The sequence below is a fragment of the Sminthopsis crassicaudata genome, chromosome 3 (assembly GCF_048593235.1).
Source record: "Sminthopsis crassicaudata isolate SCR6 chromosome 3, ASM4859323v1, whole genome shotgun sequence".
Taxonomy (NCBI): Eukaryota; Metazoa; Chordata; class Mammalia; order Dasyuromorphia; family Dasyuridae; genus Sminthopsis; species Sminthopsis crassicaudata.
The window spans coordinates 213,682,326-213,705,648 of record NC_133619.1 but is presented as its reverse complement, the minus strand read 5'-3'; the positions used below and the strand labels follow the sequence as shown (position 1 = coordinate 213,705,648).

The following is a 23,323-nucleotide window of genomic DNA, read 5'->3' as shown; positions in this document are numbered from 1 at the left end:
TAGTATCATTGACTTAAAGTTGGAAGGGGAACAAGCAAGGAAGAACAAACACTTAATAATCACCTACTATGTGCCAAAGGCTATGTTAAGTGCTTTGCAAATATCATCTCATTTGAGCTTTACAAAACTACTAAGTGTATGAAGCCACCTTTGAACTCAAATCTTTCTAACTCCAAGCCACCAGTAATTTCCATTAAAATAGGAAAGATTGGTTGGAATCATTCTAATATTTAAATTTCATGCAAAAGAATGAATTAGTGTTCAGTATTATTTGGCGGCTGTGTCATATAGTTCATAGAGCTTTGACCTGTCAGGAAGAACGGAATAATCGGCGTATATAATCCTGCCTCAATTGCTAATTATCTCTGAGCAAATCATAACATTTTTGGACTTGAGCTTCCTTATCTATAAAATGTGAAAATTAGATTCCTTGACCTCTGAAATCCCTTTTAACTCCAAATATTTGATCTAGAAGTAATAGGAAGATAGTAGAGGTAGGTTGTTTTTATTGTTGTTGTTGTTTTTGTTTTTGAATCTTGGAAGGATTTTATTTTATATTCTTGCAAGAATGGATGTCTATGCTAGTAGACACGATTTTGAAACCACAAAGGCAACCCTTTATTTCTTATCCTGAAAACCTGTTGAAGACCTGTTGAAGTCATCTTGATCTATATCTTGCTACTAAGATCCAGATATCTCTAGAGGGGAAAGTGAGGCAGGTGACCTTGCACAGCCCTCCCTTACTTAAATCCAATTTAGTTGCATGTCATGGTCCTCTTTGAGAAGAAAGGACGAAGAACAATAATCCTGAAGTGCAAGTCCCCTAATTCCCCATTAATTGCATGTTACAAAGGTTACAGAGTATGGATCTCAGATAATAGAGTTTCGTAACCAGTGAAAGGACATGGTCAGATATTTGCTTTAGAATTATCTATAACAACTATGTAGAAGATGGGCTGGAGAGAGGAAGTATGAGGCAGAGAGATCAATTATTGCAACAGTACAGTTGAGGGGCAATGAGGGCCTGAATTATAATGGTAGCTGAATGAATAGAAAGGAGTTGGATGCATGAGATATTGTGGATATAGAATAGATAAGACTTTGTCCATTGGACAAATAAAATGGACAACTATGTGTATATGTAGACTAGGAGAGAATGAATCAAGAATGACCCTAAGATTCTGAATCTAGTTGACCGGAATCATGATGATCCCTCAACAGAAATAAGGAGTACAGAAAAGAGATGGTTTTAGAGAAAGATGATAATTTAAAAAATATTTTGATTTTAAGATTCCTATACAGCATCCATGACAAAATAATCATTTTTAATGGTAGTTTATAATGTGGGACCAGATCTCAAGAGAGATTTTGGGGCAGTATGTATAGATCTGGGAGTTATCTTCATGGGGATAATGATTAAAACCAAAAGAACTGATGAGTTCAAATGTAGAGAGAGAAGAGATGATCTGATAAAAGTGACTGAGGTATAATAAATCAGATAGGAGAACCAGAAGAGGGTCAGTGTCACAAAGATCCGGAGGATCCAGGGCAACTAGTGTCAAAAGCTACAGAAAAAGCTGTCTGCCTCCAGAGAAAGAACCGATAAATAGAAGTATGCATAGTATGTGTCACTATCTGTGTCTGTCTCTCTGTTAGTCTCTCTGTGTCAAACAGTGGCCTTCTCTAGTGCAGGATGGGTAGGAAGGGAGACAATTTGGAATTAAAAATGTAACAAAAATGGATTAAAGAAAAAAAAAGAAAATAAGAAGGATATAGATGGAGAGAACAGTAGATTTGGTAATTAAGGAATCAATGATAAATTTGGAGAGGGCAATTTCAGTAGAGTGATTAAGTCAGATTACTAAGGACTAAGAAGAAGGAGAAGAGTGGTTATGTAGATAGTGAATATAGATATCTTTTATTATTATTATTATAGCTTTTTATTTGCAAGACATATGCATGGGTAATTTTTCAGCATTGACTCTTGCAAAACTCTCCCCCAGATGGCAGGTAGACCAACACATGTTAAATATGTTAAATACAATATATGTGTACATATCCATATAATTATTTTGCTGCATAAGAAAAATCAGACTTTGAAATAAGGTAAAATTAGCTTGAGAAGGAAATAAAAAAATGCAAGCAGACAAAAACAGAGGTATTGGAAATGCTATGTAGTGGTTCACTACTTTCTCAGAGTATGGACATCTTTTAAAAAGATTTTTAAGAAAGTGATTTCAAATCCAGGAGGAGGACTATGAACTACTTTATCTTGCTCTACTTGTTTACAAATTAAACTGAAGTAAATTCCTTCTGAAAGTAGAAAGGAATCACACTATATGTGCTGGCCCTTTGAGATATTGGATTTTTAAAAAATTCTTTAACTCTCTCTCTGTGTGTGTGTGTGTGTGTGTGTGTGTGTGTGTGTGTGTGTGTGTGTGTGTGTTGCTAGTTTGTAAGGAAGCATTTGGAAATGGCTTCTTTCTTCTCTATAAAGGTTTGTGAAATTGAAGGTTAGTTACTTTGTTCGTATCCCATTTAGGATACACATGGGAGTATTTCCTCTGGGTTCTTGGATGATGATTTATCCAAGGATTGTTTGTTCTTGCTTCTATGAATCAAGTGAGATAGAGATGTATGATTCCTATAAGTGTAGTAACCAGAAAGAGACCTAATATGGATGTTAGAAAACCAGGGATTCTTTTTACCCTTAGACTGCCTGCATCCTTCTTTTCTATTACTGAGATATTTCCTGGCTTTCTCACAGCATCAATCATTGGAGATGCAGCTGTGTTTTTAGAAGGGAAAACTGGTGGAGGGCAAAGGAACATTTTTTTGTCTTATATTTAACAATGGATACAGATGCAAATAATTATGGGTAATCTCTAATTAATTTTAGATTTCTTTGTGCCATATGATTGTTGCACTGATTTGGGACAGAGTATGATTCACTTTACCAAGAACCAAGAGCATACATGAGTATTTTGAGCTTTTTCAAAGCTATTTTATGTTTTTGAAAGACACATAGTTATGAAAAACAGTCTCTTGTAGGTTGTGTGTAAAAAAATGTGAACCAATGATTTTGACAGTGGAAACTCCATGGTCTTTGGATTGATTTATATAACTCAATATCATTTTCATCCTTGAGTTATGAAAGCAACATGGAAAGCAGAGAATAAAGATTCCCTTGCAGAATTGTACCAGATGAACTTGGAGCCTTGGAGCTTATGGATGATAAATGTTAATAGTTGGTACTTGTATATCCTTTTATCATTTGCATACATTTTTTTACATGTATTATCTCATTCAAGGCTCACAACCATCCTGAGAGGATGAGTACTGGCATTATTGTTGTTCTCCTTTTTCAGATGAGAAAACTGAGACTGAATTCAAGTGCCATATCTGTGCTCACACAGACTGTGTAAATCAGGGTATACTCTAAATGTTAGTCTCCCTGACTGGACTCAATCCATTTTTGTTTTCTTGTTTAAATATTTGTTTTTGTTAATGGTTAAAACATTTTTAGAATGAAAAATAATTCACACACAGAGAAACAAAATTACATGGGATTAGAAAATAATTTCTAAGGTGATTGTGTTAAAATCTGCACAGGGCCATATATTAAACCATAATGTTGAACTAAGGGATGAAGTGGGAGGAACTCTGAAATCTGGGTTTGTTCTATGAAGAAACAACTGCAGTATTAAAAATGTCAGAGAAATTACTCTATATGTAATCATAAAATATTTCTATGGGAATGATCTCATCATATTCTTCTTCCTGGAGAAAGTCATAGGTTTGAATTTATTTTTCAAAGTTTTGGAGTTTTTTCTCTAAGATGATTCATTTTTGAGATATTGAGTACCCCTTTTTGTTGAGTTTTAACATTGTCTCACTTGAGCTTTTCTGATTCTGTTCCTGAAGAACTGCCTCTACCTCAATTTATGGCCCTGAAAAATGACAGTGAAATAAGATACAGCAATACAACAGAGCTTCATGGAATGAAATGTCAGATTCCATATGTAACCATGGAAAAGAATTCCTTCAAGAGAGTGGATGATGGGGAGAAACAGGTAAACATATCTTAAAGATATATATACACATATACATATATATTTTGACATATATATGTATTTATACACACACTCTCACATTTGAATGTATAATATCTATGTCTATAATTTACATATCTTCTTATAGATTATGTTGTTAAATTGTTTTAGTCATTTCTGGTTCTCTGTGACTCCATTTAGGGTTTTCTAGACAAAGATAGTGGAGTGTTTTTCTATTTCCTTCTCCAGCTTGTTTTCCAGATGAAAAAATTAGGGCTAGGTGACTCTCCTGGAGTGTTTGAGGCCAGATTTGCATTCACAAAGTTGTCTTCCTTACTTTAGACCCTGGTGTACTATCTCCTGTACCACCTAGTGGCCTCTTTATCATGTATATATATATATATATATATATATATATATATATATATATATATATATATATATATATATATATATATATATATATATATATATATATATATATATATATATATATATATATATATATATATATATATATATATATATAACATATTATTTTTATATATTATAATATTTATCTAACTATAATGTATATATATGCATATAGTTATATATACACACATACACAGAGATAAAATTCCATAGGATTAGAAAATCATTTCTAATATGCATTTATATATATTCTCAATATATTATATATATATATAGTGATAATATATATAATATACATCTATCTAATATGAAAGAGCATAAGAAGCATCATGACACAAAAAATAGATTGACTGTCTATATCAGATCTAGAAAAAAAGAAAATAACCTGAAAAGGAAAACAAAAATGTAAGCAAACAATAACAGAAAGAGTGGAAATGCTATGTTGTGGTGTATACTCATTTCCCATAGTTCTCTCTCTGGGTGTAGCTGATTCTCTTCTTTTCTGAACAATTAGAACTGGTTTGAATCATCTCGTTGTTGAAGAGCTACATGTCTACCAGAATTGATCATCATATAATCTTGTTGTTGCCATGTATGATGATCTCCTGGTTTTGCTTATTTCATTTAGCCTCAATTCATGCAAGTCTCTCCAGGCCTCTTTGAAATCATCCTGCTGGTCATTTCTTACAGGACAATAATATTCCAAAACATTCATATACCACAATTTGTTCAGCCATTCTCCAATTGATGGGCATCCATTCAATTTCCAGTTTCTAGCCACTACAAAAAGGGCTACCACAAACATTTTTGCATATGTGGGGTCCCTTTCCTACAAGTAAAATTAAAAAAAATAATTCTCTAAGTATTGAGGTAAGTATTTGTTAATAAGTATAGAAGAATTATCCTTAACTCTTCATTCAAAACCCATTGAATTCTGCAGAAAATAAAGATAAATTGAAGTTAACCTGTGGAGGAAGGAAGAATAAAGTACAGCTGTGAGGGGCCATTCAGTAGAGGGACAAATAGCATTTCTATTCTTTACACTATCCTCTACTCTTTATGATATCACAACATAGTTTGATGACTAGCATTTGCAGTGGTGACTGAAACCTGAAGAATAGAGTAAATTATGTTTGATATTCTGACTTTTCTGTCTTATAGGACACAAAGTTCTATTTTGAGTTCTGTAAAATGGAGGGAGATTAGCCCCATTTTATAGGGGAGGAAATTGTGGTTTTGATATGTGATGTGACCTATGGTCATAGAGCTATTGAGGATCAGAGAGGAGATCCTAATCTAAGTATCTTCTGAATTCAGTTCCACCATATTATAATATAGCTTCACCTTGATGCTCCTTCCTTGTTATTGTCCTACTGCCATCACCACCACCTTCACATCTTTTATTACCCTATATTATATTATTTATTATTTTACCCTAATTCTACAGAAAGCAAGTCTAGCCTCTCACTGCCTTCCTAATCTACATCCTCTCACCCATTTAGAGGCCTCATTTTATACTGGGATGAAATCTTCCCAGAAGAGTTATGAACAAACATTTATATAATTGATAATGTTTTTCAGTCACGTGCAACTCTTCATGGGGTTTTCTTGGCAAAGAGAATGGAATAGTTGGCTGTTTCCTTCTCTAGCTCATTTTGCAGATGAGAAAACTGAGGCAAATATAGTTAAGTGACTTATCCAGGGTCACAGTTAGTAAGTATCTGAAGCCCCATTTGAATCCAAAAACATGAGTCTTCCACATTCTAGGTCCAGCATTCTATCCACTCTGTCAGCTAGATGCCCAATGGTTATTAGGCCTAAGCAAGAGGCCCACAGAGACCTTTATCAATTCTCTAGGCTGGTGGTGAGGTCATTGAAAGGAAACTTTATATTGTCCATCTCTTCACATTGCTTTTATTTTTATTTCTTAAAATTATAATGATGTTTTGTTCCCGATACTATTACCATTTCTCAGTACCCTTTCCTGTCCCCTGCTCCTTTTAAGACAAAAACTACCAAAAATCAACTGATAGAGCAACTTTGTCAATTTATACAACATTTTTCAGTCACAGTATTCTTCCCATTTTTACTGAGAATAGGTTTTGGTCATTGTAGAGATGTATTGAACTAGATAGCTTCTGAAGGTCATTCCAACTCCATTATTTGGTATTTGAACCATCACTATATCTGATGGGAATGTAAAAAAGGAACATCCTTTTTTCTGTTTTCCTCTCTCTCTGTCTTTGTCTATCTGTCTCTGTCTGTCTTTCTGCGTCTATCTCTTGTGTTTGTCTGTCTCTCTCTAGATATCTGTTTGCTTCTATCTCTGTCTTCCTCTTTTTTCCTCTTTTCTAATAATCTCACATTTATGCATATATGTAAATGCTTTCCTACAAAATGCTTTCTTGCAGTCCACATTTTTGGAATAATTTGTGAATTTCAGGGCAGAAAATAAAATTGTGTAAAATAATTTGTCCTGTGTAAGTCAACTAGCATGGACAGAGATGCTTTTATGAACTTTGATTTTAGTAGGTTCAAAGTACTTTGTGAATATGATTTTGTTCATGTCTGGAAATTAATCTACAAAGTCTTCAGAATAGATTTTGTAGAAATCTTGATCAGTAGAAGTAAAAATTGAACTTATCCAGGAGAAAATTAAAATTGGATTCTGTGATAATTTTATGTGATTAATGACTTTTCATTTTCCAAAGAAAAATATCATATGACTAAAAGAATTAAAGTCTCATTTGAATAGTCTACCTCCTAGCAAGCTTTGCTTTCTGGCAGATGTTTAAAACATCATATATTTCTATCAAACAGGTTTTCATTTTAAAAGACAGTTTCCTATTTGTAATACTAGCTAAATCATTTCATTATTCCTTTGTGCATCTTAGCTGCAAACTGGAATGTTCTATTTTGTCATTCATCACTACTAAATCTTATTTTTGGTTCTTTTACAGCAGGAGAAAATATCACCCGTTATGTCACCAGTTAGCTCTCCTCCTTCTTCTCCATCCAATTACCAAAGGGTACCTTTGACCTATGGTTATGGCAAATTGAGGAGTGGAATGGATCAGATGCATGCAGGTAAGATGATATTGAAGAATCATGTCCTATTGCCTGTCTTAGTCGATGATCCTTAATCTAAAATACTTTTAAGAAACTAGCCCACCAATTTTCTAGATTTAATTACAGTTGTCTTTAGAAATATGACTCAATAATTAAATTGAATTTTGTTGTTCTGTCCTAACATTGATTACAGTATAGAAATGCTTTCTTGTTCCCTATGCTCTAAATTATTGTTTCAATTTATAAGCATTTGTTTATAGACACTTTTTAGATTTATATAGCATCTCCTGGAGCATTGTGTTCAGTCCTGGGAATTGCAGTTTAAGAACTTTGAAAAGCTAGAAGACATCCAGAGGTGGACAGTCAGGATACTGAGAATATAGGAAGCTATGATATGTGAGGATTAGTTGAAGGAGCTGGGGAGACTTAGTCTGGAGAAGACTTTGGAGGAGAAAAATACTTATCTTTAAATTTTTAAAAGAAGAGGGACTTGTTCTTATTGCCTCTAGAGAACAGAGAACCAGGAATGCTGAATAAAAGTTACAAAGACAGATTTCAACTTGTTTTAAGGAAAAACTTCCTGATGATTAGAGCTGCTCAAAGTAGAATGTGTTGTCTCAGGAGACAGTGGGCATTGGAGGTTTTCAAGTGGTGATTGTATGGTTTGTTTTTTATTTATAAACTTATAAAATAATAATTTATTATAAAATATTATTAAAATTACTACAATATTACATATAAATAAAGTTATATCTTTAAATATGTTATATTATTTATAACATAAAATGTTATATTAAAATAAATATATGAAATATAATAAAACATTTATAAAATAATTTTATTTATAAAATGTAAAATGTATTACAAACATATTTTTATTATATAGATAATAAATTTGGTGTAGAAATATATATTTCTATTTATAATTTGGTGCAGAAATGTTTAGATAAGACTAAATGATCCCTTCCAAGTCTGAGATTCTATGATTTAGTGATACAGAATGTAGAAAGTTAAACAAAGGAACATGATTCATGGCATATGTTATATTATAGATCTAAATTTTTAAAAAACATTTTCATTTTTATTACTTTTATTGAATGTTATAATGCAGTTAAATTTGTGCCACTAAACTAGACAATGAATCATCTGATTACCTCTTGTGATTATCTTCAATTTATCCTGTTTATTTTGTTTTTAGTATTGTTGTTTACTTGTTTCAGACATGTTTGACTTTGTGACCCCATTTGGATTTTTCTTAGCAAAGATACTAGAATAGTTTGCCATCTCCTTTTCCAGCTCATTTTACAAATGAGGAAACTGAGGCAAACAGGACTAAATACCTTGCCTAGGGTTAGATAGATGGTGACTGAGGCTAGATTGAAAATCAGGAAGATAAGAATCCCTAACTCCAGGACTGACTTTCTGTATATCTTGTATTTAGTTATACATAATTATTTGCATGTTGTTCCTTGAAGACAGGAATTTTTTTTTTTTTTTTTTTTTTTTGCCTTAGCACACTTAGCATAATGTCTGGCATATGCTAGGAGTTCAATGAATGTTTGTTGACTGACTAACTACCAGATTTTCTAATTATTTATATCATTAATACAAATATTTAACCACTACAACTTGATCAAGAATAATTTTGAGAACATTTCTCTTCATTCTTATTGCTATCATCCTAGAGTAGGATCTCATTACTATCTGCATCCTCATTATTAGTCACTTGAGTTATTTCAATAGCTTCTTAATGGGTCATTTCTATTCCACTTCTCTAATCCTCTATCTAACCCCCGCCAGTGTAATCTTTCTTTCACATATAAAACTTTGCATAGGTGTTGCATTGGAGGTGTGGTGACAGCTATTGTCTTCTTCTCCCTCCTTTCCTTCCTACTTCCTTTGTTTGGGGATTTAATCAGCCCTTTTTATTCTAGCAATTAGTGCATCCCTTAGCCTAAGGATACAATGACTCCTCCTTCTCTATAGTTTTATGGAGTTTATATTCACAAAAAATTATGTGTATGATCACAAACCCTACCAAACCCCAAGTAGAAAAATCCTTATTATTCAAGCAGAGACTTTCTTCTCTGCCTTAATTTAAATTGATCTTTTTATCTTTCTTAATGCAGGTAATCAACAAATAATACATCAGGCTTTGATTTGTAGTTTGTCCCTACCAGTATAAACATGAAAACTGAATAATCCTGTGATCTGGCTCCAGCACCTGATGGTCCAGCTAAACTGAGTTATTTTTTGCCTTCCAAACACAACTTATTCCGTGCAATTTTTGTGCTTTTCTTCAGATTGTTTCTCTGTCTAAAATGTCGTCTGTCTTTCTCTTCACCTGTTTAAATTAACATCCAATTTTTGGGGGACCAAAAGGAACATTTATTTAAGGAGAAGAGGTTATAGACAAAATAAAGAGATAAAATAAACATCAGAAGTGGTAAATATGACAGATTTGGGAGAACAATGTTACCAAGGAAAGGAGTTTAGAAAAAGCATGCCATTGACTGGCAGGTTAAATAGATTTGGGAGAGCAATAGGGTTACTAAGAAAAGGAGTTTGGAAGAATCCATTAAAAGAATATGGCATGAGACCTGAGTATGCCATTGACTGGCAGGTTAAATTCACAGAGGAGTTTAGCAGACTAAGCAGAGTTAGAGTAAGGAGACTACATTAAAAGGAAGACACTAAGAGGAGAAAGTGAGAGAGTACCTCATAGTGAGCTTAGTCTTGAACAGGACTTAGCCCTCACCTGTTCTTTAACACTCAATGCTAGGTACTTCTTTCATAGTCTTTTCCAGTCTTTATTTTGTAAGACTTTTTCCTTATGACTTCATAAGTCACTCTGTTTTGCTCCTAGAATATTATTTATTAATGTCATAGCTCTTCCCCTACATCATTAGATTATACTTTCTATCTTATTAAATGTATAAACTCCATTAGAACAGGTACAGTATCTTATCTGAACTTTGTTATCTCCTCAATACCAAGTATAATGCTCTGTACACATTGAATATTTGATACATTTCTGCTGAAATTTCAGAAAATCATTTTGCTGACAAAAGCTAGATGTTGACTTGGCTTTACTGTCTATTTTAAATCTGCAGTTGCATTAATGGTAAAATGTCAGTTGCTGATGGAGATGGTGGCATTTTGAATGGCCAGGCTCTGTGTCTTAGCACTTTATAAATTCTCCTTGACATGCTTTTCTCTTGGCGTTCTGGGTCCCAGTTTAAAATGTGACCAATTAGACTTATTTTAGAATTGGACATATATGATCTGCTTTTCTGCTGAGGCAGGATATGACCCATTATCTGCAGCTTTTTACTGCACTGAAAAGGAGTACTGACTTTCAGTGAAAAGGAAAAAAAAAACCATAAAAAATTTATGGAAGGTTATATGAAATGGAACATCCATATCCATAACTTAGCTTTGCTGGGTCCCTTGCAAATTTAAGTTACATAACCCCAGCTTAGACCATCACTGCTGCTAAACAATGCTCTTATGCTTTCCTTATCCTATTCACAACTCCACACTCTACAGTGACTTTTCTAAAACCTTTTCTTCTATTCTGAAACTTCCCTAGAAGTTTCCCCTTCTCTCAACTGAAAATCTCGTCTCACTTTTTTCTTAATGTATTTTTCCAACTATATGTAAAAATAGTTTTCAAGTTTCATTTTTGTAAGATTTTGTATTTTAGCTTTTTTCTCTCTTCCCTCTCCAAGAAAGCAGGCAATCTGATATAGCTTAAATTTGTTTCATCTCATATTTTACAGAAAAAAAATTGAGGTCAATAAGAATGAATTACTACTTCTTTCTTCTTCTTCATCTCTAGATGCCCCCTTTCAAAAAAAGTTTTTATTAATGTCTTTGATTTTTCACATCTTCATAGTTACACCTATACTTACAAATATTTACACCCTCCCTTTTTCAGAGAACAATCCCATATAATACATAATATTTTGTTAAGAAAAGAAAAAAAATCAGCACAACTAGTCAAATTTTGGAAACGTCTGAAAACATAGGCAGTATATACCACCATTCAGATTGCTCCTTCTTCATTCTCTCCTCCTTCATTCTTTTCTCACGTGTTGAAATGGCCTCACTTATTACCAAGGCTAACCCATCTATATATTCAAGCAAATCCATTCTATCACATCTCTTCCAAAAATTGCCTCTGTCATCCTTACTTTTTTCTACTTCTTTTCTTTTTTATATATGTATTTATCTTTATTTATTTTCTGGTTTTGGTTTTGTTTTGTTTTGAGGCAATTGGGGTTAAGTGATTTGCACAAGATCACACAGGTAGAAAGTGTTAAGTGTCTAACTTTGAACTCAGGTCCTCCCGAATTCAGAGCTGATGTACCCACGGCATCATCTAGCTGCCCTCCTTATCCCAGTTTCATCTTTATAACATCTCTTGAATGTAACTCTTTTTCTTCTCTGACTGCCATAGTCTAATACAAACTTTCATCACCTGGAACAGCCTGCCTCAAGTCTCTCACCACCCTAAACTATCCTCTATTCATTGAACCAAGTGATTTTTCTAAAGCATAGCTTTGATCATGTTACCTCTCCTTTCTCTAATTTATCCCATTTCTAGTACCTTTCTTATCAATCAAATGCAATCAAATACAAAATGCTCTGTCTGGCATTTAGAGCCCTTCATAACCTAGCCAGCCCCCTTCTTTCTTTCCAGTCTTCTTACATCTTACTCCCCAACAGTTACTCTTTGATTGAGTGACACAGTCCCACTGGCTGTACTGCAAAAAGCCAACAAAAACAACAAAAAAATTTCATTTCTTGGCTCCAGACATTTTTTCCTGGTTGTCATCCCTCATGTCTAGAGCACTTTCCTTCTTTTGTTTGACTACTAACTATCCCCACTAAACTACTTAAAGCCCCTCTAAATTCTCACCTTTTACAAGAAACCTTTCCTAACCCTCTTCATTCTAGTGCTTTTCTTCTGTCAGTTATCTCCTATTTATCATATATATAATTTGTTTTCATGTATGTTTTCATGTTGTATCCCCCTTTTGATTGTATGCTCCTTGAAGGCAGGGACTATATTTTATTTCTTTTTGAAACTCTAGAATTCAGAAGAGTGTCTAGCATATAAGTGACACTTAATATATGTTTATTAATTGATTGATTAATTATAGATGAGGAAAGTGATGTCTAGGGAGATAATGTGACATTCCTTCAAGGAAATGGAGAAAGTAGTTGAATTAGGATTTGCATCTAGATCTTTTGATTCTAAAATCCTGTGCTTTTCCCACTATTCTTTGCTGCCTCTATACTTATAAATTCCATCTTATTGTTCATTTTAGCTGAGGACATAGTAACATAAATAATAAGAATTTATATGGTTCTCCTTATTTTTTTTAAATCAATGAATAAGAGGAAGTTTCTGAAAATTTTAAAGCATTGGAAGGACAAAGTAACAAATGTATCTTAAAAATATTATTTTGCCTGAAAGATAGAAAGGAGAGAGGACAGACTGTACAGGCAAAGAGACAAATTAGGATTTTCTATAACACGCCACATAAGAGGTGGTAAGAGTTTAGATGAGTGGAAAGAAAGTGATAGATAGATATGAGAGTTGATGAGGAGGTATGATATTTGGCAACTGATATACAATGGTGAGAAGGAAGAATCAGGGACATATATGAGGTGATGGATCTGGTGACTGGGAAGATATCCTCAATAACCTTCCTTGCTAAAGATTAATTGGCTCGATACTGCCTTTTGCTGATCCCTACCATTAAAAACTGCTTACCATTTTTAAAAAGCTATTTTGTAGCATTGTACTCTAACAGCAGATTTTACTGTAGTGAAAGGCCAGAGAGGTGTACCTGATGTTGTCAGGCTCCAAATCTGTAACAGAACTGAGAGTAGTCATGTTACAGAGTTGTGAAACTCACCTAATATCTTTTTTTTTTTTTTTTTTTTTTTTTTTTTTTTTTTTTTTTTTTTTTTAAAGGAAGACAGCTAGCTCCCACCCAAAGTATTTGTTATACTGTGATATATCTCTATAGGAATTGGGGGGGATGGGACTGGCCCATGCCTAATGTGTTCTTATACCTGAATGTTCTTGCCAGTAAAGAGTTTAATCAATCAATTAAGTGTTGATTGATTTCTTCCCTCAAAGAGCTCAAACCTGAAATTTGAGATAAAAATCTTACTGGATTAGCATAACCAATTCAACTTTTTTCTGGTTATTGATCTTGGGAGGATGATATTATTTGTCTGAGTATACATAAGACTAAATGCTCTCTAGCTAGACTTTTGGAGTAGAAACCATATCATTTCTTTTGGATTCCTTCTTGGGGAAGTCCTCAGGCAGTTTCAGTGTCCGCAGAAATCCCTAGATTTATATTCCTAGAGTAAGGTAGAATCAGATCATCTTCTGTGAAGTAGAGATCAAGGCAATTTTTTTTTCCCAAAAAGCTTATTCTGTAGTGTCTGGCACATTTTCAAAGCGACCAGCACAAAAAACCTGCTGATACATAGAAGGGCTATGGGGGCATTAGCATTAGATGCATTGAAGGTCCTATAAGGATATTTCCCAATAACTAGAAATTTTAAAAGAGCATCAGCCTGTGAAGGAATCAAGAAATTTGATGGAGTAGAGACAGAAAAGTATTGCTTCAGTGGAGAGGTCACAATAATAGCTGGAAACAGTCTACCAAGAAAGAGAGCAGAGGTTTAATGAGGTTTATCTCATTATCTCATCAGAAAGCAGGTCTGAATTCAATTGTAAAGATTGGAACAAAAGAGTAATTTATGCCAAATGATTTAAGGAAAAGCTATAAATAAGTTTAAAAAACCAAATAAATAAATCTATTGATATCTTTTGTTTTTATATAAAATTTGTGTCCAGATATATCTTCCCCATCTTCTGTAGCCAGACAGATGACTCCTGTAACAAAGAATAAAAAGGAAAAAGGAAAAAAATCAGTTTAGCAAAACTAAATAACATCAGTTGAGTGACAGTATATACCAGGATTCATGTCCATGGTCTGGGTCATCTATTCTCTCTTTTTATATCTTAAAAATGTCTGTCTTTCCATTTGTTCTGGAGTTAAGCTCTCTTTTATGGGTTCTCTTCCCTGAGCTCCTTGAGAACATAGCTTGTCTCTTACTTTTTATATTTATTTTCCTATCATTTAGTGTAATGCATTGCACATAGTGAGTTCTAAATAAATATTTTCATCCCTCCCTCCTTTCCTCCTATCCCTCTCTCCCTTCCTTCCTTCCATTCCTTCCTTCCTTCCCTCCTTCCTGCCTTCCTGCCTTTCCTGCCTTTTGTTTATAGCCTTCCACATCTGCAAAAGCAAAAAAGGTGAATTCTCATTTTTTCTTAAAGGCCAGCTTGTTCATTATAATTACAACTATGTTCATTTTGTTCTTTTCATTCATGTTATTATATATTTCTTGATTTGCTTACTTCATTTTCCATTGGTCTATATTTATTTTCCCATATTCATCATATTTATAATTGTTGACATCATGGTTATATCCTATTACATTCACTGAGTGTCATTTGCTTAGCTGTTCCTCCATTGAGGGCACCTACTTTGTTTCTAGTCCTTTGATTTTAGCAAAAGTGATCAGCTTACATCTAAGTAGCATGACACAATTACAAAGCACTTTATGTGCATTATCTCATTAAATCACTGCAACAGATCTGTTTTTGTCCAAGTAAAGTTAAATCTCTTGAGAATGTCTCTTCATTTGTCATATGTCAGAATGACAATAGAAACTACTTCCTAGCTCCAAATCATTAGGTGAGGGATTTCTAACCCTCACCTAATTTGTGGTTAAAGACTACTAAAGACTACTGATCTACGAACCTATCACATTATTGCAAATGGTCTTTGTAGTCAGTGGTGCAGGAGAGTTTGAATAGAGAGCAATAGAGCTACACAGGGATAGCAGTTAAAACTTAATTGTTGTTCTCAAGGAGAAAAGGAGAACAGATGTATAGAGGGAATAGTCTTAGTGTGTGGGCCCCATTGCCCCTCACCCAAGCAGAGTGAGGTTGCTTCCAAATATGGAAGTGTGCAGAAGGGTTTCAAACTCTGATCCAAAGCCCAGAGCCTATTAGGGCTCAAATGTATAAAAAAGTTTGAGCTGACTGGCACCAATGGATGACTTTTCTGGCACCCATTGGGACGTAGAATTGGAACCAGGGAAATGAGAGTATTTTCTAAATTGTTATAAATAAGGATTGAAAATATGGGCAGACATATAAGGTTCTTGATTCTAACTATGTTAAATGCAGCAAGGGGCTGGTAGAAGGGGGAGGATAATGCCCAATCTCTGACTTTATTAGCCTTGTCATACATGTGTTCTGGGGGTCTGGCACTGGTATGGTGCCAGACCAGTGAAACTGGTTTTTCCTGGTTTACACTAGTCAGTGAATATTAATGCTATAATTATCATGAGAATTCAACAGAATTCTTGGATGTTAAAAATGATTCCTTATGCTCAGAGTTTGGAAACAACTGCTGAAGAAGACATATGCAAAATACTGTGAAATTTGAGGAGAAATCACTTTAACTTGTAGTTGGAAGGAGGGAAAGGATGAGTTTGGGAAAGCTCAAAGGAGGAGGTGAGACCTGAATTAGAGACCCTGAAGAAAGGAAAAGAAGTACTTCAACTGAAGGAGAGGAAACAGCTTCATTCCAGACATGGAGAAGGAATTGGACAAAAGGCCTTGGATTAGAGAAAAAATGGTAGTTCAGTTTAATTGGAACATAAATAGTCTGATATAAGCCTGGCAAGATTGTTTGAAGTCAGATTGTGGAGGATCTCAAATGTCAACTGGGAATTTATATTTTTACAGGAGCCAGTAAGCAGCCACTGAAGAAATTTTGAATAAAGGAATAATGTTGCAATAACATTGTATATTAAAAAAAAAAAAAAAAAAAAAAAAAAAAAAACAACAGGAAAAATAAGGGCTTTTGTGTTTGATACCTGGATCCAACCTTTAGTTTCAGCTCGAAACTATATCCTTTAAAGCCCTTTTGAAGTATTTTCTTTCCTAGTATACAATCAAACAGGAAGACTCAAACAACCTTCTTCTTTCTTCTCTTTTTATGCTTTCGGGATTTGGCTTCTTTCTAAACAACAAAGTTTCTTACATCTCTGCTTTGTTGCCTTGGTCATTAGACCACCTGAGTGCACAGAACTGATCTCCACATTTCTAGATTTCATTGTCTTCTCAGTACCGCCCCTCTACTCCCACTCAGTAACCACCAGTGGCTCCCTATTACATCTGAGATCAAATATAAAATGCTCCGTTTGATATTCAAAGGCCTTCCTAACTCATCCCTGTCTTATATTTTCTGTTTTCTCACCTTGACTTCCCGGATTTTCTACAAACAAGATAATCCATTTCTCAGCTCTGGTCATTTTATCTGACTAGAGCAATCTTCCTTATCACCATTTTCATCGCATCGTCTCCCTAATATAAGATTCTGGTTGGTTGTTGTCCTTTATTCTTGACCTCAGTTAGGGTCAAGATCTTAGTGACTAGGAGGCTAGGTAGTACAATGACAAGAATATTGGAAGTGAAGTGAATGGACCTTCTGGATCTGGGATAAGGGAACCATGGCTCTAATCTTGCCTGTTTGTCCTTGGGCAAAGCATCTTATTTCTTTCACATTCAATTTCCTCATCTCTTAAGTGGGGGTTTGAATAAGATCCCTTTCTGCTCTAATTTCTATTTTGTCCCTCTCTCGGTCATAAGGTTATTGTGAAATCAAATAACACTTTGTAAAACATGTTCTCTGAACACAACATTCTATCACCATTCCTATCCCCTCAACTAGGCTTTTCTAGAATACTTTATGTCCTTATCTACCTACTTCTTGGAATTCCTATCTTCATTCAAGGCTCCTAATGTGCAATTTCCCCTGAAATTACTTGTGTATGTATGTGTATATACCTGAACATGCATGCATACACACACACACACACACACACACACACACACACACACACACACACACAATTTATCTGTATACATATTGTGACTTTTCTTCCCCCAATAGAATCTAAACTCGCTGAGGGCCAGGGATTTTTTGTATCCCCTAAGATTTAGGGTTCTTTGCATTTTTTATGCGTTTGTCTTAATCTTGTGAGTTAGCAATGCAGGCTGTCATTGTTAATGAATTTGCTTCTTAAACCATGCAAGAAGTCTACAAGATTAATGAATCAAATCCATTACCAACTATGGCTGCATGGCTAAATATAATAATTATAAAAATACTATAAAGCATTTACATAGTGCTCTAAGTTTGCAAAGAATTTTACATGTTATCTCATTTAATCTCTGCAATAGGTGCTAGTATTATCCCAATTTTACAGATGGGGAAACAGAGGTAAAGAGTATTGAAGTGAATTGTTCAGAGTCATATTTGTTATTGTTCAGTCATACAGTCATGTCTGATTCTTTGTGACCCCATGAACCACAGCACACCAAGCCCTTCTGTCCTTCACTATCTTTGAAAGTCTGTCCAAGTTTGATTTATAGATTTTAATACCGTCCATGGAATTTTCTTGGAAAAGATGCTGGAGTGTCTTGTCATTTCTTTCTCTAGTGAATCTAGTGAATCCACTATTATCTGTCCATTTTGGGTAATTCTGCATGGAGTAGCTCAGAGCAAGCCCTTCTGCTTGAACAAGGCAGTGAACCAGGATGGATTAGGGTCATATATAGCTAGTAATTTGTCTGAGACAAGATTAGAACTCAGATCTTCCAGATTCCAACTTTGGAATTCACTTTGCCATCCAGTTTGCTATATAGAGATAATCAACATATGCATATCTAATATAGAAGGAACAATAGGCTATTCCCATGCATTAGAATGTATAAGTCTATTTTTTACAATGGAATGTTCTCATTGTTATACTTGTTTTCCCTTAGAAAAGGCAACAATATTGTCTCTAATCTTAACTTATACCTGCATGTAAGGGTCCAAAGAAAGGTCAGGCAAGCTCAATTGATATGTAAGTGTACCAATGATCTTTATCCCCAGATATGCTTAAGAGTTGAGTACTTAGGGACTTTCTTTCTTTTCTCTTCATATCCCCTTACCTCCTTTCATCCATAGGGGAAAAAATGGAAGTCTCCCATGATTCCACCTTGTACAAAATGATGTTTGCTGACATAGACCCATTCAAAACTCTCACTTGTTAATATATTCATTTCTCTTTTAATAACCTGATAGTAAAAGTTAATTTAAATGTTTAAATTTTGAAAGGAATATTTCATACCAGGTTTTTTGATTTGTTCTTTGTTTAGTTAGAGAATTTTACCAGGTATTATATCTGTAGCTCTTCAAATGGAAGATCTTTTTATAATGAATTGCCATCCTGCCCCTTACTCTTCATGTAGTACTTTATTTTGTGTTTATCTAATGCAGTTGCTAAGAGGCAGCTCTGGACTTAGTGGATCAAGCACTGGGCCTGGAAGATCTGAGCTCAAATTTGCCACAGTTTTACCTTAATCCATTGGGGAAGGAAACGCCAAACTACTCCAGTAACTTTGTGAAGTCCTGGAGGCCTCAGAATCATCTGTAGTCAGGATAAGCAAAAGTCCTTGGTCTTTAGGGGGAGAAATGAAGGGGACAGACAAACCTCCACGAGGCTCGCCACCAACCTCCCTTGTCGTCCTCAAAAGTGACACTGGCTTGTCTTACTCTACCCCCTAATCCCTCTTACAGATCCACCAAAAGATCAAACCAGCACAGAATAGTGAGAAGGGACATTTTCCAAGCATATGCTAATAGAGTATTGTCCAATAGATAATTAACCTTAAGTGCTTGGTTGTCTGATTCTAGTGCCTCTATTCAGAGTTTCAGCCCTTTACATCTCTTGCTTTCTTTTGTTTTAGAACACAAGTAGTCATCCCTGACTTCTCAGGGAGGTGAAAAGCCCCAAAAGGAGGTGATCATGCCCTTCCCTGACTTCTCAGGAAAGGAGGTGAAAACACCAAAAAGGAGGTGATCACGTCCCCCCTGACTTCTCAGGAAGAGAGATGACAAACACCAAAGGGAAGTGGCGAGTCAAGCCAGATATTGTTAGGGGGTTTCTGGGCTGAATGGTCTTACTAGAAACAGGGATGCACAAACCCCTTAGCATGGGGGAGGTATTACACAAGCACATAGCAATAAAACACAGGCTCTTAGTGATGACTCTCCCCACAGCAAGTGCAGGTTCAATGTGGTATAACAAACATGAATTGTACATGCAAGTAGTGATATAACAAACATTAATTAGCATGGTATTGTAAAAGATTTCCAGAAGTCCTAGAAGGAGGATATGTAAACAGCAATCACATATACACCTCCTTCAGCAGCCAAGGGAGAGTCCAAAACCAATCTACTGTCCACTGCTTCACTTGTCAGGGAATCCAAATATCCTCGCAAGTTTTTGAAGTCCTGCAGCAGTCTTTTTATATGTTAGGAAATCCAATGATTCCTGCAGATTTCAAAGTCCTGCAACAATATCAACATGTCTCAGAGAATCCAATGATTCCTGAGGGTTTTCAAGTCCTACAATAGTCTTATCATGTCCCCAAGAATCCAATGATTCCTGAGAGTTTTGAAGTCCCACAATTTTTGATGTCCATGAATCAAATGCCATAACTGCCATGCTCTTTCAGTGGTGGGCAGTCAGCGATGGAACCACCTGATGTTTCTTGAGTCTTCTCCTTCATTTCAAGGTCTGTTCCATCTCTCTCCAATGGACAAGATAAATATGGCTTGTTGGCACCCATTTGATTCGTTCTCCATCTGTAGAGATAAAAGCAAACTCTTTCCCCTAGCAATTAACCTATCTGATCCCTTCCATTGACTACTTTCTGATTCTCTACACATCACCTGGCTTGCACTGGACACTGTATTTCCAGTGGGTTATAAAACCTGTCTGCTGGAGCCAGTACATCTTTGTCAAAAATCAAGAAGTTAATAGTATAAAGAGCTAAATTTAGAAGTTCTCTTGAGTTACCTTTGGCTCCTCCTTTCTTTTGTTTTTGGAACAACTTTTTAATGTCTCTGTTTCTCCTCTCTACTATTGCCTGTCCTTGAGGATTAAGGGATATGCCAGTAGTGTGTAAAATCTTATTCTGTGCACAAAAGTGTGCAAAATGTTTAGAAGTATATGCAGATTCATTATCTGTTTTTATTGCTTGTGGCACACCCATAATTGCAAATGCTTGTATAAGGAATTCAGTGACCACTCGGGCTGTCTCTTGCAAAAGTGAATCCTGAAAAGATGTCCACCACAACATGGATAAAAGACAGACAACCAAAAGATTTATAATGGGTCATATCCATTTGCCAAATTTCACTGGGTCTCAAACCACGAGGGTTCTTCCCTTGGAGGGGAGTGTAGGAGTGTGCAAAGGAAGGCAAGCTGGATAGGCTTTTACTATGCTCCTAGCTTCCTCTCTTGTTATTCCAAGTTGTAAACATAAAGCTCAAGCAGCCTGATGATATTTAGAATGAGATTCTTGGGCTTCCTGAAATAAAGGAGTATTGGCCAACATGTTATGTTTGGATGCATCTGTAAAGATTGTTGGTCTTTTAAGAAACCTTTTCAAGAATCCATTGACAATTATGTAATAGCTGGGTTATCTTTAATGGACACTCGTGTGTAAAATTTGGAGCCATGGCTAATAAAATTTGCCACTCTGGGATGGTTTCACAGCATACATTAATTTGTGCATTAGTATAAAAGGTGTATATCTCATCATGTCTTATCCCAGATAATTGTACTGTACTGGCCTTTAATAAAATTCTAGCCACAAGGATTGGGTTAGGCATAAGGCTGTCCTTGGAGGTTCACTCTATCACACTATCTCCTTGCTGAAGGACTGCTGTGGGTGCCTCTTGTGTAGCAAAAACTGATATTTCCAAAGGTTTTTGAGTGACTCTTTCAAGCCAGTTCAACTTCTCTCAAAGCCTTTTGTAAACTGGTGTGGTGAGTTTAAAACATTGTCTACCCTTAAAATGTCATATAATGGTTGTAATTGATTGCTAATCAAGCCTAACACTGGACACATCCATTGGATATCTCCTATGAATTTCTGAAAGTGATTTAAGGTGTTTAGCTTCTCTGTTTTTAAGGAAAGTTTTTGTATTGTAAGCACTTTAGAGTATACTGCATATCCTAAATATTGAAAAGGAGCATGTCTTTGAATTTTTTCTGGAGCTATGTGCAATTTGTAGTTCCTTAGTGTTTCTATGGTCTTTTGTAGACATGCTTCTAACATTTGTTCCTCAGGTGCACACCCCAACATGATCATCCATGTAATATAATAACATTACTTTTGGAAATGCTTTTCTTACTGTAGTAAAAGCAGCAGCAACATACATTTGACACATAGTAGGGCTGTTTTCATTCCTTGTGGCAAAACTGTCTATTCATATCTTTTATAAGGCTCAGCTAAGTTAACACTGGGCACTGAAAAGGCAAATCTTTTCATGTTCTCCTTATCTAGAGGGATAGAATAGAAACAATTCTTAATGTGTATAATCCAAAGAGGCCATTCCCTAGACAATTGAATAGGAGATGGAAGTCTAGGCTGAAGAGTTCCCATAGTTTCCATTTGTTCATTTACTTTTCTTAAATCAGTCAGCATCCTCCATTTTCCAGATTTCTTTCTTACAACAAATACAGGGGAATTCCAAGGACTTAGAAAAGGTTGTAAGTGTCCTTGGTCAAGTTGCTCCTGTACTATATGTAATAAGGCCTGAATTTTATCGCTAGCTAAGGGCCATTGTTCTATCCACACTGGTGTATCAGTTTTCTATTGGATTAGAACAGGTGAAAGTGTTGGCAGGCTTCAATAGCAGCCCTGCCTAAAAAACTGAAGTACTCGTTTGTAATCCTAATTGTTATAAAATGTCTCTTCCCCACAGATTGATGGGGATTTTTTCAATTATAAAAGGAGTAAAAAACCCTGTTTTGCTTTTAAAAGTCCATCTCAAAGGGATAGCACTAACTTCAGCTGCTATTGATTCTCCTATACCAGACATGTAAGTGTCTGCCTTAATCTTTGGCCAGTGACTGGGCCAGTTGGCACCTCTAACGACTATACAATCTGCACCAGTGTCTATCAGCTCTTCTAATGGTATGCCATTTATATATATAGTGAGTATAGGTTGGTCAGCTGTCACGGCTGCTGTCCGGAATATTCCAGGATTTTGTTGCTTGGAGCCAGAATCTGGGCTACTATCACCAGATTGCCCTTTAAAAGTCTGTATCAGTAAACCAGGTGCTACTACTTCTCCTGGTTGATAAGTCACACATTGTCTACCTGTATTAGTAATTGGGATATTATCTACATATTCCCCAGTTTCCCACATCAGTGTATGCATGAAGACTGTTTTGTAAGTTCTCTCATGAGGTAAAATGGTCAAACCTACTGTGCCTGGAGACAAGGGATCCATAGGCTGGAGAGGAACTGATTTCACTTCTCCAGGGGGTATCTCAGTTGTCCCAGCTGCATACAACTCTATTCTCCCCAATTGTAATCCTTTTCTCCCATCAGATTGCTTTCTGGCTGATTGGTCATGTCTGGGCATTGAACTTCTAAAGGCTCTCTGGGTGTAGCATCAGCTGCCATTATGCCCCAAGTACTTTTTGCCTTGGGCCCTGGGCCTGGGACCCTCATCCTGTTTCTCTGAATCAGTCTAAATTCTGATGCCCAATGGAAGCCTCTGTTGCATTTTGGACATGGGATTTTAGGTCTTGTTCTCCCTGTT

At 35.4% G+C, this 23,323-nt stretch overlaps 1 protein-coding gene across 6 annotated transcripts in view; it reads left to right on the top strand.

The window, feature by feature from the left end:
- Positions 1-23,323, top strand: part of REPS2 (RALBP1 associated Eps domain containing 2) — a 267,978-nt gene that overhangs the window by 94,984 nt on the left and 149,671 nt on the right. For all 6 annotated transcript variants that reach the window (XM_074299901.1, XM_074299899.1, XM_074299897.1 and 3 more), the window contains exons 3-4: positions 3,925-4,073; positions 7,427-7,553. In XM_074299901.1, the coding sequence (XP_074156002.1) occupies positions 3,925-4,073; positions 7,427-7,553 (276 nt within the window). The remainder of the gene's footprint in view (positions 1-3,924; positions 4,074-7,426; positions 7,554-23,323) is intronic.